We start from the raw sequence: 18,353 nt of genomic DNA on the forward strand, positions 1-18,353 counted from the left end.
GGAGGGTTTTTTTGACCATGCCAAGCAGCTTCCCCCACCAAAGATCAAACAGAGTGCCCTGTAGTGAAAAAGCAGTCCTAACCACTGGATAACTATTAACAAAAGGTATTTGCAAAAAATGCCTATTTTCATGGGTCTTCACTCTGTGTGTGTGTGTGTGTGTGTATGTGTGTGCGCGTGTGTATACTTTCCAAATAAAGGGTCATATTCCAGTCTGAAATTTCATTTGTTTAGAGACGATTTTATAACATTTCTATTATTTCACAGGCATAAAAGATTTCAACATCATTTCAGACTAGCCAGAAGGAAGCATTGAAGAAAGTGGGGAAAACCACTAGACCATTTAGGTATGACCTAAATCAAATCCCTTATGATTATACAGTGGAAGTGACAAATAGATTTAAGGGACTAGATCTGATAGAGAGTGCCTGATGAACTATGGACGGAGGTTCGTGACATTGTACAAGAGACAGAAATCAAGACCATCCCCAAGAAAAAGAAATGCAAAAAAGCAAAATGGCTGTCTGAGGAGTCCTAACAAATAGCTGTGAAAAGAGAAGTGAAAAGCAAAGGAGAAAAGGCAAGATATACCCATTTGAATGCAGAGTTCCAAAGAATAGCAAGGAGAGATAAGAAAGCCTTCCTCAGCGATCAATGCAAAGAAATAGAGGAAAACAATAGAATGGGAAAGACTAGAGATCTCTTCAAGAAAATCAGAGATACCAAGGGAACACTTCATGCAAAGATTCGCTCAATAAAGGACAGAAATGGTATGGACCTAACAGAAGCAGAAGATATTAAGAAGAGGTGGCAAGAATACACAGAAGAACTGTACAAAAAAGATCTTCACGACCCAGATAATCACGATGGTGTGATCACCCACCTAGAGCCAGACATTCTGGAATGTGAAGTCAAGTGGGCCTTAGGAAGCATCACTACAAACAAAGCTAGTGGAGATAAAGGAATTCCAGTTAAGCTATTTCAAATGCTAAAACATGATGCTGTGAAAGTGCTGCACTCAATATGTCAGCAAATTTGGAAAACTCAGCAGTAGCCACAGGACTGGCAAAGGTCAGTTTTCATTCCAATCCCAAAGAAAGGCAATGCCAAAGAATGCTCAAACTACCGCACAATTGCACTCATCTCACACGCTAGTAAAGTAATGCTCAAAATTCTTCAAGCCAGGCTTCAACAATACGTGAATCGTGAACTTCCAGATGTTCAAGCTGGATTTAGAAAAGACAGAGGAACCAGAGATCAAACTGCCAACATTCGTTGGATCATCGAAAAAACAAGAGAGTTCCAGAAAAGCATCTATTTCTGCTTTATTGACTATGCCAAAGCCTTTGACTGTGTGGATCACAATAAACTGGAACAGACTACCTACCTGACCTGCCTTTTGAGAAATCTGTATGCAGGTCAGGAAGCAACAGTTAGAACTGGACATGGAACAACAGACTGGTTCCACATAGGAAAAGAGTACGTCAAGGCTGTATATTGTCACCCCGCTTATTTAACTTCCATGCAGAGTACATCATGGGAAATGCTGGGCTGGAAGAAGCACAAGCTGGAATCAAGATTGCCAGGAGAAATATCAATAACCTCAGATATGCAGATGACACCACCCTTATGGCAGAAAGTGAAGAGGAAATAAAGAGCCTCTTGATGAAAGTGAAAGAGGAGAGTGAAAAAACTTAAAGCTCAACATTCAGAAAACTAAGATCATGGGATCCAGTCTCATTATTTCATGGCAAATAGATGGGGAAACAGTGGGGGAAGGCTCCAAAATCACTGCAGATGGTGATTGTAGCCATGAAATTAAAAGACGCTTACTCCTTGGAAGGAAAATTATGACCAAACTAGACAGCATATTCAAAAGCAGAGACATTACTTTGCCAACAAAGGTCCGTCTAGTCAAGGTTATCGTTTTTCCAATGGTCATGTATGGATGTGAGAGTTGGACTATAAAGAAAGCTGAGCACAGAAGAATTGACGCTTTTGAACTGTGGTGTTGGAGAAGACTCTTGAGAGTCCCTTGGACTGCAAGGAGATCCAACCAGTCCATCCTAAAGAAGATCAGTCCTGGGTGTTCATTGGAAGGACTGATGTTGAAGATGAAACTCTAATACTTTGGCCACCTGATGCAAAGAGCTGACTCATTTGAAAAGACTCTGATGCTGGGAAAGATTGAGGGCAGGAGGAGAAGGGGATGACAGAGGATGAGATGGTTGGATAGCATCACAGACTCAATGGACATGAGTTTGGGTGGACTCCAGGAGTTGGTGATGGACAGGGAGGCCTGGCGTGCTGTGGTTCATGGGGTCGCAAAGAGTCAGACATGACTGAGCAACTGAACTGAACTGAACTGAGAAGGAAGCAAACTGCAACCTGTAACAGTTCACACAACACATGACAATTTAAAAAATTCAACATTTATGATGGTTAAAAAAATTCAATGACATCTATTGCATATAAAATTTCTTAGCTCGGCATTCAAAGACTTTGCTCTACTAAAACTGGCCTAATTGTTATACCCCAGACTTAACCCTTCGTTCAAGTGTAGCTTTCCCCTCCTAACTCAGCTTAAATGATGTTCACCTCATTCCAGCTGTTGTATTCAACATCTTCTTGGTCTTCCTAACTTCATTCTCACACCTCTCCCAATTTACTCTCCAAAATGAATAAATCTGAGAATTTTTCATGTGTGACACAACGGCTCTTTGTTATTTGGCCCCTGGCCATATCTCCAGCCTCATCTATTTGTATTTCTTTACCCACAGACACAATCTGCTACAAACATAGGGAACTACTTAAAGTGCCCTAGTCATACTTCAGTGCCTAGAAGGAATATTCCTTCCCTCTAGCGTGTTTTTCTTGACCTCTTCTACATGGCTCTCTGGGGATCATCTCATATGGGAAGTGTTCTCTGACTCTTCAGTCTCTGCTGTGTTTTGATAATGCCTTGCACAAAGCTCTGTTATAACAGTTATCATACAGTATTTTAATGGCTGCTTATCTATCCCTTTCACTGGACTATGAGCTCCATGAGGAATTAGACTTGAACTTACTCACCTCCAAATGAGTATGGCATAAAAAATTTTAATATTACTGTATGAATAAAAATTTACAGCAGGAATAAACTAAAATAAATAATTATGTCATTGAACTTCCATACCTTCTATGTAAAAACATATTTATCCATCCATTCATTCAGTCAACAAATATTTATTTAGCACCTTAAGGGCCAGGCACTATGCCAAGCCATAGAGAGCTAGTGATGACAATATAGACACACACACAAAAAGAACCCTGAGAGTCTTTGAATTTGGGGAAGATATAAATAATTTAAAATCATCTCTATTTCCCAATTCCTTCTTAACAAACATGCATTAGTTTTATAATCTCACACACATACAAAGTGAAAGGTCCTCCCAAATTACAAATTCCTACCAATCAGTAAAAATATAATACCCAAAGTAAATAATGTGCAAATTTGTGAACCATAGCTAATGCAAAAGCAAAACAATTTTTAAGACCTTTTAGTCAGATTCCAATTATACCTAATACAAAAAAACAAGATTAAGTGTGCAAAAATACTTCATGATTTCCACAGTGCCTACTTTTGAAAAAAAAAAATACCATGCAAACTGTCCAAGAAAAACACTGACCACAAGATCAATACCATCCTAGTTTCCCACACTGCAGAAAAAAAAAATTGTCATCCTATTCCATCTAATTGGAGGAGGAAATGGTAACCCATTCCAGTATTCTTGCCTGAAAATCCCATAGACAGAGTAGCCTGACGGGCTATAGTCCAAAAGGGTGCAAAGAATCAGACATGACTGAGCGACTAAGCACATTCCATTCAATGCAGAAGAGGTGACATCCTCCATACAATTTGTTCAGAAGACAACAAACACCATATTTCATCTGTATAATGATTTACGGTTTGCAGTTCACTAAGCACTTTGACCTTTACAACAATTCTGTTTTCTTATTCCCATTGGACAGATTAAAAAACTAAGGGTTGAGATGAAGAAGGTCTTTCTAACTATAACTCAAAACCAAAAGTCATAAAAGAAAGGACTGATAAGTTTGTCTACATAAAAATCTAAAAGTTCTGCATGGGAATAAAAGAAGTCAGAAGACAACAGTCAAAATGGGAAAATATCTGCAATACTTCAGACAAAAAAACATGTATTTTATCATCTTATCATACATATATATGATACACAGTACATAGTACACATAGTGTTAGTCGCTCAGTCATGTCCGACTCTTCGGACCCCATGGACTGTAGCCTCTGTCCATGGAATCCTCCAGGCAAGAATACTGGCGTGGGTAGCCATTTCCTTCTCCAGGGAATTTCCCGATCCAGGAATCAAACCGAGGTCTCCCGCATTGTAGGCAGATTCTTTACTGTCTGAGCTACCAGGCAAGCCCATATACATATATAAATACACATATATTATAAATCAAGAGAAAGAGACTTACAGAACAGTAGGAAAGAGATCTATGACTCAAAAGAAAAATAGGTAAAGAATTTAGACACACAGTTTACAGAAATGGAAATATGAGTGATCAAACAATATAAAAAAAATCCTTGATCTTAATAACATAATATTTTAAAACTTAAAACTACTCTGAGCTATCATTTTTCTCTATCAGACTGGCAAAAATTCAAGTCTGATAACAGCAAAACATAATACTGCTAACACTGATCCTAGAGCCAGAGTACTTAGCTTGAGTTTCTGCCACAGTAGCTGTGTGATTTGGGCAAGGCATTTAAATTTTCTACTCATTAAGTATTCTTCTGAAAAATGGAGATAATAATTGCACCTAACCCAAAGGAGGTTATTAAGATAAAATGAAGTAATGTATATAGAGCACTTAGTATCTGGAACACAGAAAGCACCATGTAACTGTGATACAGTTAATGTTGGTGAGTGAACAGGCAACGTACATTTTGGAGCAGCAGCAAAGGAAAGCAATTCAGCAATATATTTCATAGTTATAAATGCATACATCGTTTAACTTAGAAATCCCACTTTCTACAAAGTTATCCCACAAATGGCCTTACACACATGTAAGATGGCATGCATATGTTCAACAGTCTCCATCATAGAACTACTTATAATATCACAAGACTAGAAGCAACACAATAAGGAACTAATTTATTTGACTAGAAATAAACTATAATACATCCATTCAATGAATATGATGCAAAAAAAAAATTTTTTTTAAGAAGCAGGAGTTCCCCAATGACCTAGTGGTTAGGAATCTGGGCTTTCACTGCCATGTCCCAGGTTCAATCCCTGGTTGAGGAACTGAGATCCTGCAAGGTGCGAGATGTGGCCAAAAAATAAACAAAGGGTAAGAGCAAAAACCGTAAAAATAAATTAAATTTTAAAAATTAAAAAAGCAGAAACTATGTACTGAACTGGAAAGATCTCTAAGATATATTAAGTGAAAAAGTAGTTTGGGGGTAACAGTTTGAAGGTGCAGAACAGTGGGGACCATGGACTAACTTCTGCATGAAAAGTAGAAAAAATTAGATTACATATTCATATTTGTAAGCATTTGCTTAAAGAAAGTCTCAAAAAATGTAAAGAAACTAGTAAAAGCAGTCAGGAAGGGAGCATGGGAGGACTAGGAATAGGAGTGAGATTTTTGCTGCTTACATAAAATATATAAATGGGCAACTAACTATTTGAATGTATTACCTTTACAAAAATTAATTTTTTAAAAAAAGCTCAGAGCATAAGAACTTTGCCTACAAGCATATAGTTAATCATAACAGGATGGATTACAATTTTGTCACACTGTCTTTCTGAAATTTTCAAGAATGTAAGATTTAAAAATCATCACAGGACTCCCCTGGTGGTACAGTAGATGAGAATCTGCTAGCCAACGCAGGGGCACAGGTTCAGTTCCAGGTCTAGGAACTAAGTCCATGCACTACAACCACTGAAGTCTGTGCGCCTCGTGTCTGTGATCCACCACATGAGAAGCCACTGCAGTGAGTCCGAGCACCAAAAGAAGAGTAGCCTCCAATCGCAGCAACTAGAGAAAGCCCCCACAAACGTAAAAAAGACCCAGTGCCACCAAACATTAAAAAAATAGTCACAAGTGAGACTTCCCTGGTGGTCCAGTGATTAAGACTCTGCATTTCCACTGCAGAGGGAACTAAAATCCCATATGCTACACGGTGTGGCCATAAAATAATAATAATGATGATGAAGTTTTTTTTAATAAAAATAAATAAAATAAAAATTATCACAAGTAAGTTTTTCTCTGAAACAACCACTCCCTCAATAAAAGTAACACCAGTGTGACCACACTGAAGTCATCTCCATATGATGACTTGGAAAATATATATAACAATGTGAGTCTAAAATATTCACCATCACCTACACTATTCAATGCAATAATTGGGCTTCATTTCCTGGAAGATGAAATTCTCATAAAAGCCCTTATCATAGGTTTCAAATTCCAATACAACGTTCATTTTGCAGAAAAATGAAATGTACGACACAGGAATTATATTCGTAAAAATTTTCACATGGAAAGAGAATCATTAAAGCAAGTCAGCTTTCTACTCTAAATAAGCCAGAGGATGAGTACATATAAATATGAAAATGTGTAACTTTGTTTTTATAAATAACATAAGTACAAAATGTTATTGGGGATAATGGGTTGGAAAGTCTAGCCTAGCTTCTCAACATATACACTTTTAAACAGAACTAAACAGGCCTGAGTTCAGTTGCTCAGTCGTGTCCGATTCTTTGCGACCCCATGGACTGCAGCATGCCAGACCTAAAATATTTTAAATTACAAGAGACTGTTTGAGACCACCATCCCAAATATATATATATATCTGTATGAGAGAATACATCATACATCCAGTGTATCAAGCAAGTATCTGAGGATCTCAACATTAATTCACTCACAAGCACACAAGTACTTGTACCACCTAGTACTGCTTTTGAACAAGTGACAAGGAGTGTCCAACTCAATTTTGGGTCCCTTAATTATGAACAGCCCCACATATAGGACCCAGCATCTCATCTGTTCCATTTCCTGCTTCATAGTGAGCAACTACGACATCCATATTGGTGACATAATATGTCATGTCCCTTATCCTCCCACTAGTTCAATAATCTCTATTCCCCTTCAACAGCACTGAGACAGTTACATCTTGTTTTTAGTTTTTACCTTGAAACTATATTTATATTGAACTCACAGCTTTCTCATTTTGTATTTCTTACAAAACCTAGTCTTCAACCACCTTTCTGATTGTCTCCTTATTCTCCAAGTACACTAGCCCCAATGAACGTTTTATTTCTTATAGCCCCAGCTTGGACCCTCAAAGTCCATCACATCTCCCACACTATCATTAGCAATGTAAAGTTACTCTCCATTTTATCTTCCTTTCTTGTAAATTCCACTTCTGGATCCACCCAATCATCTTTTTTGCCCTCTTGCTCTTAGGCTGCTGAAGAAGTATAAAATCCATGGTGCTAGGCCCCATTATTATAAATATTACTGGACCTACATGTGGTTAGCAATTTTTTGTTTGTTTAATCCTTAATCCACCCCTCTTTCATGTTCCATTCAAGATTTCCAAGGCCATAAAACTCAAGCCAGAAACTCACCATAGTTCCTTCAGTCTTCAAAGATAATTGACTTCTCCACAGATAAGCGAGCACATCAAGAAAATAAGACCATCTTTAAACTCGCTCACTTTCCCTCCAACCACATCAGTGTCCACACTTAATGTCTATTCTTGTGGTGTCAAAAAATGAAACACTCAACATATTAAAATTTCCCCATATAAATAAAATTTCCCTTCAACCTACAAAACTGTTTCACTCATACTAAGAAAAACACACATGTGCCATAGTGGAAAGAACATAGGTTTCAGAACTAGACTTTTTTCAAATTCTTGCCTATAGCCTTCCCAACCATAAAAGAGGGATACTGCTGATACTAAACAAGGCTGTTGTGATCTATAAAGCATCTTTATGACACGTAACCTATAGAATAACCTCAACAAAGGTGTTTCACTACTATCAGTTTTCCTTCACAACCACAGTTGCTGAACAAGGAATTTTATTCACTGTTCCACATTTGTTCCTCAATCCATCATGATCTGATTACTGCCATCCATCATTCCCACCATCAAGCTATCTAAAGTGTCTTTCAAAGAAAACAAGTGATCTCCTAATTACTAAATTCAGTGGTTTCTTCCTAATTCTCACTATACTGGTATCATACACTGATAGTTACCCTCTCCCTTCCTGAGATCCTTTCTTCCTTTGGCTTCTATCATAATGCCACTCTGTTCTAGTTCTTGTCCCATTCTTTTAACCTCTCTTTCTCAGTGTCTACTACCCTACAATGATATTCTTCCTGGTCCACAGCCCTTTTCATCTCTTCTTTCAGCATTACCATCCCATACTAAGGCTTCAAATATCCTGCATATATTCTTAGTTGACCCTCAAATATATGTATCCAGTTCCAGACTTTCTTCCAACTTTCAGACCCAAATTTCCACAATAATATCTGAAAAACACTTCAAACTAAACTTGTCCAAAACCAAATTCATTACCTTCCCTCATAACTGCTCCTTTATTCTCTATTTCAATTAATATTACCAATCCATCCCATCAGTCAGGTTAGAAATCTCCCACTAATTCTCTCCACTTTGTTTTGGGAGCACATGGAATCGCATGCCATTCTCTTCACTCTCCTCTGACCTGGATTAGCACATTACTTTCCAAACTACCTAGGCTGTCTGCCTCCAAGTCTTCACTTTGAATTCTTCCTCCATATTTTCACCAGAGGTAATCAACCATACCAAACTCCCGCTTACAAAAGCTTTAAAAGCTCCCCATACCTAAGGAATAAAGTCCAAATTATTTAGCAAGGTTCCTCACCCTGCCCAGAGGGATAAACTGACAGGTTTTTATTTTTAAATTCGACAAACCCGGTTTCACTTCTAGCTAAATCTGAATACTGGCTTAGTCCAGATAGTTCAAAGTGAAGGATAAAAGGCAAAGGAGGGAAAAGGAGAGATTGGGATAAGAGGGATGACAGGGGAGGACTGAAAAGGAGCTAGTAGTGCCTGAGAGGAAGAAAGTATCTTTTGAGGGTAGAAATGGATGAGGGAAGATTATGTCTGAGAAAAGTTTGACAGTACAGATCTCCGTCAGAGCCGACAGGGTGAAGCTTAAGGTCTCAGACACACGAGTTCTCCAAGGAAACGAAAGGGTCCTGAGTCTCTAAAGTGGGAAAAGTGCCTGAGAGGAGTCGGGGACCAGGTCCCACTTATGAACGAACTTCTCACGGGTTCCGGGCCTCTGAAGAGGGCAGAGAGAAGGCGCGGGGGGAGGGGAGAGAGGGGGAGCTGTCCCGGGACCCTGAGGGAAGTGAAAAGAGTAGGGGAAGGGGTCGAGGAGTTTCCCTAGCCGCTGAGAGAAGGGCCTCCGGGAAGCGATTGACTTCTGCCAGTGCTAAAACACCCGAGCACCAATGCTCCGGAGCCCAGGCGGGTAGCAGCAGCGCGCGCGGGCCGGGTGCCCTGGGTTCGTGCCCCACGCGCTCTCTTGGCGTTACCTGAGGCGGGACTGAGCAGCGAGAGGGGTGCCTGAGCAGGCGGGAAGGGGAGGCGGAGGCAAAGAGGGAGCATAGTACCCCTCACTGCTCGGAGGCGGCAGCGGCTCTTAGCCTGCGGAGGCGGTGGGGGTCCCTCTCGCAGAAGCCGACGACTCGGCGGGGCCAGCGGCGGCGGAGGGCGAGGAGGCTACTGCCATGACCCCCAAGTCGGGGTCGCTCCCCAAGCTTGTTCGGCGGGGCCAGCAGGATGATCCGGCCGGGGAAGCAAAGAAGGCAGCTGGGAGCGCCGCTAGGCTCCCTGGCCGCGAGCGACTGAAACGCCTGCCCCGCAGGGCAGGGGAGTTGGGGGCGGGGTTTAGTTAGCCCCGCCCCTCACCTCAAGCCCTCGCTCAGAACAGCCAATCAATTGTTAATCCTTGAAAAAAAACGAGCTGGTGGAATTGCCCAATTAGCGCTAGGAATACCACGTGGTATGAGGGCGGGCACAATGGGCGTTCAGAGAAGCCAATCATCAGCCCAAAGCTCCAACTCTGGAGGACTAAGGGAGCCAATAGGAAGAAAGTAGAGGTAAAAACAGAAGAGGCAGTGTGTGGAAAAGGCGGAACCAAGGAGGAGGGAGGGAATACACCTGGGGGAAACCCAAGTCCAAGAGCCTCTCAGAGGGCGGGACAGTAAACATAAAATGGGCCAATCAAAATGCCAAACATATAAGCTCTTGGTAATTGATAAAGCCAACAGAAAATGGACTCGACTGGCGCGGCTTTTGGGTTGGAGAAGGAACAGCTGAGTAAGAACTGTCTGAGTAGGCAAAAGCTGTATGAACGCAGAGTCCGACAGGATCTTAGTATAGTATGGGGAGAAAACTGATGTGAATTATTAGCGACCTGAGATAGTAAGAGCAATTAATAGAAATGCTGAGCGAGTAACTCATCTAAACCAAGAGATTCGATTTGGTGAGGGCTTCTTGGAGAAGGGAACCCTTGCTGCTGCTGCTGCTGCTGCTAAGTCGCTACAGTCGTGTCCGAGTCTGTGCGACCCCATAGATGGCAGCCCACCAGGCTCCCCCGTCCCTGGGATTCTCCAGGCAAGAACACTGGAGTGGGTTGCCATTTCCTTCTCCAATGCATGGAAGTGAAAAGTGAAAGTGAAGTCGCTCAGTCGTGTCCGACTCCTAGTGACCCCATTGGACTGCAGCCCACCAGGCTCCTCCGTCCATGGGATTCTCCAGGCAAGAGCACTGGAGTGGGGTGCCATTGCTGGCTTGAAAACAGGGCAAAGAATAGAATTTGTTCAGCTGTTCAACAGGTACATATTTCCTCTTGTTTTCCCTATGCCTGGACCTCAGGCAGTCATAATCTCATGCCTGAGCAGACTGGAATAGGATTAGAGCTTCCATGGGAAAAAAAAAAAGCAGGTAAAGAAACAAAGGAGTATGGACCTTCTTGCATCAATGCTCCCTAGGGTTGGAGACCTCTTTTCCGACATCTTTAGGCTTGCCTCCTGCTGGGTCTTGACAGATGAGTGGAATTTGAATAAGTGGATTGTGTGCATTCTTGGTGGCAATGTTTAAGAAAGGGGACTTCCCTCGTGGTCCAGTGGCTAAGATTCCACAACTCATAATGCAGGGGGCCTGGGTTCAATCCCTGATCAGAGAACTAGATCCCACATCCCACAACTAAGGTTAAATGTGAGTTCAGTTTAAGTGCCAGACTTGTCCTTTCTTTTTTATGCTGTGAGAATTATCAAAGGTTTTTTAGCAGGAGAGTAACCTTAACAGGATACTGTTATAGAAAGATAGATAGCTCACAGGATCTCTAAAGGGAGAAAAGAGATCAACATTGGCCCAGTTTCCTTGGCCAAAAGCCTTTTCTGTATCATTCTTCTGGCAGCAAATCATGTGCTGCCACCTGGTGACAGTTCAAATACCATTGTTCCACATTGCTATTGGAGCCCTGGCACCCTTGCAAACCCGTCTTCCACAGACGTTGATGCAAAAGAGTTGATAAATAAGCAGAGTACTGGTAGCAAGTAGATTAAATAATATCATTACGCCAGATGTATCACCTCCCCAGTCAAAGATGTAAAACACAGGGTTTCCTTGACCTGCTTCAGTAGGAAGATGAGCCTTGATGGGAAGTTTTGGGGGTTGTTTGAACAGGTTATATTTGACCCAGGTCTGATCTTTGTCATTCCACTCTCATCAATCTCCCTAAGGAGATTGAAGGGAAAGAAACCCTGAGGACTGCCTTATAGCTATTCAGGTGTCAGAGGCCCACTCTTCATGACTTGTCTGCTAGTTAAATCGGGGCCTTGAATGTACCCCATAACAGGAAATAGTTCCTGCCCTCCTCACCCCAGCCTTTTATTATGCTTTTATTTGAGATAACTGTCTCCTCTTCCTAGCTAGATTGAGCTAAGAGCTGGGAGTCCACTGCATACTTTTGTTGTTGTTCAGTAGCTAAGTCTTGTCTGACTCTGCAACGCCATGGACTGCAGCACACCAGGCTTCCCTGTCCTTCACTATCACCTGGAGTTTGCTCAGACACATGTCCACTGAGTCAGGGATGCCATCCAAACAGCTCTTCCTTTGTCGCCCTCTTCTCCTGCCCTCAGTTTTTCCCAGCATCAGGGTCTTTTCCAATGAGTTGGCTCTTCACATCTGGTGGCCAAAGTATTGGAACTTCAGTTTCAGCATCCGTTTCTGCCCTACTCACCCCCAGCCTTTTATTGTGCTTTTATTTCAGGTAACTGTCTCCTCTTCCCAGCTAGATTGAGCTAAGAGCTGGGAGTCCACTGCACATCTTAGCTCAGGACAAATACATACCAGGACTGGTATGCATTAAGTTCAAGAACCATCATCCATTTGTGTTAAGCAACTATACTCCATTAAAATTAATTTAAACAAAGGAATGCCTTTGAGTCAATTCTAATGAGGTGGATGAACCTAGAACCTATTATACAGAGCGAAGTAAGTCAGAAAGATAAATATCATATTCTAATGCATATATACGGAATCTAGAAAAATGGTACTGAAACATTTATTTACAGGGCACAAATGGAGAAACAGACATAGAGAACAGACTTGGGGAGAGGGGAGGAGAGGGTGGGCTGTATGGAAAGAGTAACATGGAAACTTATATTACCATAGTAAAGCCAACAGGAATTTGCTATATGGCTAAGAAAACTCAAACAGGGGCTCTGCATCAACCTAGAGGGGTGGGATGCAGAGGGAGATGGGAGGGAAGTTCAAAAGGGAGGGGATATATGTATACTTATGGCTGATTCATGTTGAGGTTTGACAGAAAACAACACAATTCTGTAAAGCAATTATCCTTCAATAAAAAATAAACTATAAGTTACAAAAAAGTTTAACAAAGAAGAAAAATCCACTTAGTGGATAAATAACATTATTTTGGCTATGTTTAGGAGAGGAAGAGACTTCATGAGACCTCAGTGAGATGCTACTACTTCTAGGGAAATCTTGGAATGCACTGTCCAGAATACAAAGCCCAGGTAAGGAAAAAGTAAAGCTTCCCTTACCTGCCTAGGAAGACATCCTTTCCAGAAAGCATCCAAGTGGAGGAAGGATCAGAACCAATAGCTAAAAAGCATTTTTTAATATAACAGGAAATATCAGAGCGTCTAACTCCTAGTAAGTACTGAATCATAAAATTTGTTTTGGTTAATAAATACAGACATGTATATTTACTAGGCTACAATACAATGTAAACTATTTCTTACTAGAGGTCCCAGTCAAAAAATCCTGAAAGCCACTGGATTAGAGGTTGAGGCTGAAAGACCAACCAAAGAGGAGACTGCTACACAATCACAGCCTGAGCTGCTGAGGATGAAGAGATATAAAGGGGCCAGAGAGACAGCCTCAAGAGGCAGAAGCTGAAAAAAAAAAAAAAGAGGACTCCTTCTATTGCCCAGGTCAAGGGCCCACCAGAATGTCTTGTCCTCCTCTGCATCCCCACAGCAGTACTGCCCCAAGCACTGGCCTACCTCATTCTACCCACCAGACTGGGAGCTTCCATCTCCTTCCAGTTTCCACTGAGCACAGGGTCTGTACTCAGAAGATACAGTCATAAATGCCCATGAACTTGGATTTCAGAGAGAGAGGTGGCAGGAAGCAGTCAAGTAACAGGAGGAAGAAAAGGTACAGCTGAGCCTATCCCATGTGGGTGCTGATTCACAAACACATGAGTTCAGTAGCTCAGTGGTGTATGACTCTGCAACCCCATGAATTGCAGCACACCAGGCCTCCCTGTCCATCACCAACTCCCGGAGTTCACTCAAACTCATGTCCATCGAGTCGGTGATGCCATCCAGCCATCTCATCCTCTGTCGCCCCCTTCTCCTCCTGCCCCCAATCCCTCCCAGCATCAGAGTCTTTTCCAATGAGTCAAATGAGTCAACTCTTCACATGAGGTGGCCCAAGTATTGGAGTTTCAGCTTCAGCATCAGTCCTTCCAATGAACACCCAGGACTGATCTCCTTTAGGATGGACTGGTTGGATCTCCTTGCAGTCCAAGGGACTCTCAAGAGTCTTCTCCAACACTACAGTTCAAAAGCATCAATTCTTCGGCGCTCAGCTTTCTTCACAGTCCAACTCTCACATCCATACATGACCACTGGAAAAACCAGAGCCTGGACTAGACGGACGTTTGTTGGCAAAGTAATGTCTCTGCTTTTTAATATGCTATCTAGGCTGGTCATCGGAGAAGGCAATGGCACCCCACTACATTTTCTTGCCTGGAAAATCCCATGGACGGAAGAGCCTGGTAGGCTGCAGTCCATGGGGTCGCTAAGAGTTAGGCATGACTGAGCGACTTCACTTTCACTTTTCACTTCCATGCATTGGAGAAGGAAATGGCAACCCACTCCAGTGTTCTTGCCTGGAGAATCCCAGGGATGGGGGAGCCTGGTGGGCTGCCATCTATGGGGTCGCACAGAGTCGGACACGACTGAAGCGACTTAGCAGCAGCAGCAGGCTAGTCATAACTTTCCTTCCAAGGAGTAAGCGTCTTTTAATTTCATGGCTGCAATCACCATCTGCAGTGATCTTGGAGCCCAAAAAAATAAAGTCTGACACTCTTTCCCCATCTATTTCCCATGAAGTGATGGGACCAGATGCCATAATCTTAGTTTTCTGAATGTTGAGCTTTAAGCCAACTTTTTCACTCTCCGCTTTCACTTTCATCAAGAGGCTCTTTAGTTCCTCTTCACTTTCTGCATAAGGGTGGTGTCATCTCAGGGAGGGTTAAACCATTTTATTGCAATTGGTAGACAGGGATGGACAGGCACTGACAAGCCTCAGTAGGGAGGGCAAACACCAACTAGATCAAGAGCGGAGCGGCAGGCAACTCAGAAACAGGACCTTGGAGGGGAAGATGAGCAAAGAAGACTTCATCCTACTATATCACAAGTCCTTACAGGTCACTTAGGAGTATCCTGGGCCCTTAAAGAATACATCCTCTTGCTCAAGGCTCTGGGCCTGGAGCTGAAAGCTGCTGGGCTCCGGGTTCGAAAGGGTATGCCTCTGGAGATCTATGAGGAGAGAAAGGGGAAAAAGAACGAATCACCAGCAAGCACTGTGGTACACACGGACCTAGACTTGGGCCCTGTTGGGGAGGGACATACAGGCCTGATGGGATAAGGAGCAACAGAGGTTGATAGATTTCCAAAGAAAGAGGCAGAGACCCCATTCTATCCAGTGTCAAACAATTAGGCAGCTGGCATCCAGGCACCACTCAGATTCAGCCTCCTGCCTTACCCTCACCTAGCTTCCTTAAAAGTTCCCTGCTACTGTTACTGTCCAGAAGCCTGACTTCAGAGGTAGATAAAGAAAGCGACATGGCGAAGGTGGGCTGCTTAGATTGGAGGACATGAACAGAAGTCCTGCAAAGGGGGAAGAATCAGAGGTAGACATGATGACAGTGGGTCAAGGGGGCCCTCCCAGCACAGACCTGACCTGTCCTCCTTCCTGAGGCTAGGATTCCAGTCTCTTCCCTCTTTATCCTCTAAATACAGAGATACCTCAGAGACACTGTGTCAAGTAAAGAAAATGTGCAGTACTGCCCATATGGGCTATAACCCCCTACCATACCTTCCCTACCAGCTCATGTCAAATCTGAGATAGCTGAACTTTGGTCCCCAATGCCTGGCCTCTGTGAGCCAAATCCCTTCCACAGCCATAAGCACCCACACCCCCTGACCTGAGGAGGTCATGCTCCTGCCAGGCATCCTGGACCTCTGTTCTGACAGCCTCCAGGTTGTGACCTTTGCCATCCTGGCCACTTTGCAGCTGATCCAACATCTGCCATACCATAGGGCCAGGTAGGACCAAACCTCTACCTCTCCAGGAGGAGCACCCGCCTCCCCATGATTAGCCTCTTGAGCCTGCTTGGAGCCCTCATGGGGACAAAGATAGTTTCTCATGTCCTTTAGCAGAGGGCTTGGGAAGAAGAGCTTTGGAGGGAGGTGGAGTCAGTACAAGGAAGAGATGGAAAGAGATAGGAGTAGGAGAGGGTATCCTGGCCTGTCTGCAAAACAGGATAGATATAGAAAGGAAGGGGCCTCCAAAGGGAGAGATGAACAGATAGGTCCGATCCTGGTCCTACCTTCCAGCTGCAGGCCTGAGCTTGCCGCCTCTCAGTTATCTGTTTCAGCAGCAGCTCCTGATGCTGGCCTGCAGATGAGAGAAAATGTGAGGGAACGTCTCCAACTTCCTTCCTTCCCCTTCCCTGCCTTGCACCCAGCCTGGCACTGAAAACGGACAAATACATTCTGGTCCAGCTACTGGGCAGTTTCCAAGCTGACTGGAGATGCACACTCATACCATATGAGAAAAGACAAAATACTCGGCCAGGTTTCTGGGTAGCTCAAGCTATCAAAGGTATGGTCATTTATAAGGAAAGCAAGAAGGCTTTTCAGAAAAGGGAAGAGGTGAATTCATACGCACCCTCAATCTTTTACTCACTCAGCTGGTCCCGTAGCAACTTTAGTTCCTCCCGAAGAATCTGTGACTCCTCGAACAGCAGTTGCTGCCTTCAGGGATAATAGCAGTGTCATTCTAAAACCAATTAACAAGCCCAGAGGAGGCTACCAGAGTACCAGGAGTTCAGGGCTGAAGAAGACAAGGTTTTGCCCATCACTTACTCATTCTGAAGCTCTTCGTGAAGGCCACTGGTGGCACTGCACTTCTGTGGTCCTGTCTGTATTTGGGCTTGGGCCTGTTCCTGCACCTGGCTTCGAAGGCCCTGCAGTTCCCTTCTCATCTCTTCCAGATGTTGCTCCAGGAGAAGGACCCTTTGCTCTGGGCCCCCCTGCAGCAACCTTAGTGATGCTACAGTGAGACAAGTAGGGGATCAGCCCCCTAAGAATATCACACATGAGCCTACAGACTCCACTTGCAAATCAAGACACAAGTGCACAGACAATAGAAGAGCCACAAAATGTGCACACACATTTGAGGCTGTGTATATGAAGAAAAGAATGATCAGATACCTTCCAGGGCAGAGATCTGGTACTTCTGCTGCTCTCGCTCTTCCAGCAGGCCCTGGACAGCCTGCCGTAGTGCTTCAGTCACCTACCCAGGCAGAAAAACCCCATGAGCTCCCCAATCACCGGTAACCTCATCAGTTACACACTCACACAAACCCCAAATATACACACCATGCCTCACCTGAGCCTGGGATCAAAGAATAGTAACTTCATCCCTGAGAGAAGATGCACTGTGGGCCTCAGCCCAGTTTAGCCTCTCTGGAAATACGGGAGCCTCTAGAGCCCAAGCCTTTTGAGCTTGGATTCCTGACTCAGTAGGCAAGTCACGAGGGGAAATCCAAGTCCCAGCCAGGTCTCCTGCTGAGAGAAAAAGGAAGGGACAAGTGGAAAGCCCCTTAGGCGGAGGGGGGAACAGATGTTTCTTCAGGAAAAGAAAAGTTGGAATTTGGAAGGAACAGTGGATAACACTGGAAAGAAAGGCTGAGGGACAATATTTACCCCCGGTAGAGACTCCAAGTGGATACAGCCGCTGCTACAAAAGAAACAAATGCACAGGTCAATGAGTTCTGTTTTGCAATCTATTAACTCACATCCCCTAAACAAGGGAGTAGGGGACTCAGGAGCCCCCTCACCTTAATCCTGTTCACATTTCGGTCCGTAGCATTGAGAAGCGCGTCGAGCTGCTCAGACCAGCTCAGGCTCCTACTCATAGACTGCAGCAAGGGTCTGGCTCCCTGGCGTCTTGTGCCCTTGCTCCCCACACTGTGGACACCAAAGACACAGCCCAGGGAAGACCACAACATAAGCTCTAAAGAGGTGAGTGGGGGGATGCAATACTAAAGGTAAGGAAGCATTAGTCAGACCAAAACTGCGTTTCTGGGACTAGTCGGGGGAGCGGCTTCCTTGCGAAATTAGGGGAAAAGCGGGATGCCCTGATAAACAGATATCAATTGGGAATTGAAGATGCTGAATCTTGGTTTAGACGTCCCCAGACTCACAACTCTGGCACCATAACACTGAAACTGTGCCAGTGACCACTGAAACCGCCCAGTTCAAACCTTACGGTAGGCGGGGAAAGCCCGACTTCGGACTGGCCTCTGCGGCGCCACTTGGGAAATTGAGTTCGCCTCTATTGGAGACAACCGGCGATGGAGGCTACCGAACTACGTTTCCCTGGAAGCAACACGCGCAGTCACAGTGCCCCCCCCCACCGTGAAGCTTGTCGGGAA

The 18,353-nt window shown here is 43.7% G+C and overlaps 2 protein-coding genes across 8 annotated transcripts in view; both read right to left on the reverse strand.

The window, feature by feature from the left end:
- Positions 1-9,924, reverse strand: part of TESK2 (testis associated actin remodelling kinase 2) — a 137,715-nt gene extending 127,791 nt beyond the window's left edge. For 5 of the 7 annotated variants that reach the window (XM_086385648.1, XM_086385628.1, XM_086385593.1 and 2 more), the window contains exon 1: positions 9,619-9,924. The gene's annotated coding sequence lies outside the window, so the exon portion shown is untranslated. The remainder of the gene's footprint in view (positions 1-9,618) is intronic. The other 2 variants (XM_086385637.1, XM_086385611.1) reach the window with 1 other exon arrangement.
- A 4,952-nt stretch (positions 9,925-14,876) lies between these two features.
- CCDC163 (CCDC163 homolog) lies at positions 14,877-18,285 on the reverse strand. Its single transcript, XM_086385780.1, is given in 8 exon segments — positions 14,877-15,168; positions 16,242-16,309; positions 16,601-16,668; positions 16,780-16,966; positions 17,128-17,209; positions 17,294-17,484; positions 17,623-17,656; positions 17,757-18,285. Coding segments are annotated over 8 exon segments (912 nt in total). The 5' UTR covers positions 17,928-18,285; the 3' UTR covers positions 14,877-15,057.
- Positions 18,286-18,353: the final 68 nt, after the last annotated feature.

Source organism: Bos grunniens, chromosome 3, assembly GCF_055505025.1.
Source record: "Bos grunniens cultivar Pamir isolate PY7600 chromosome 3, Bosgru_T2T1.0, whole genome shotgun sequence".
Lineage (NCBI taxonomy): Eukaryota > Metazoa > Chordata > Mammalia > Artiodactyla > Bovidae > Bos > Bos grunniens.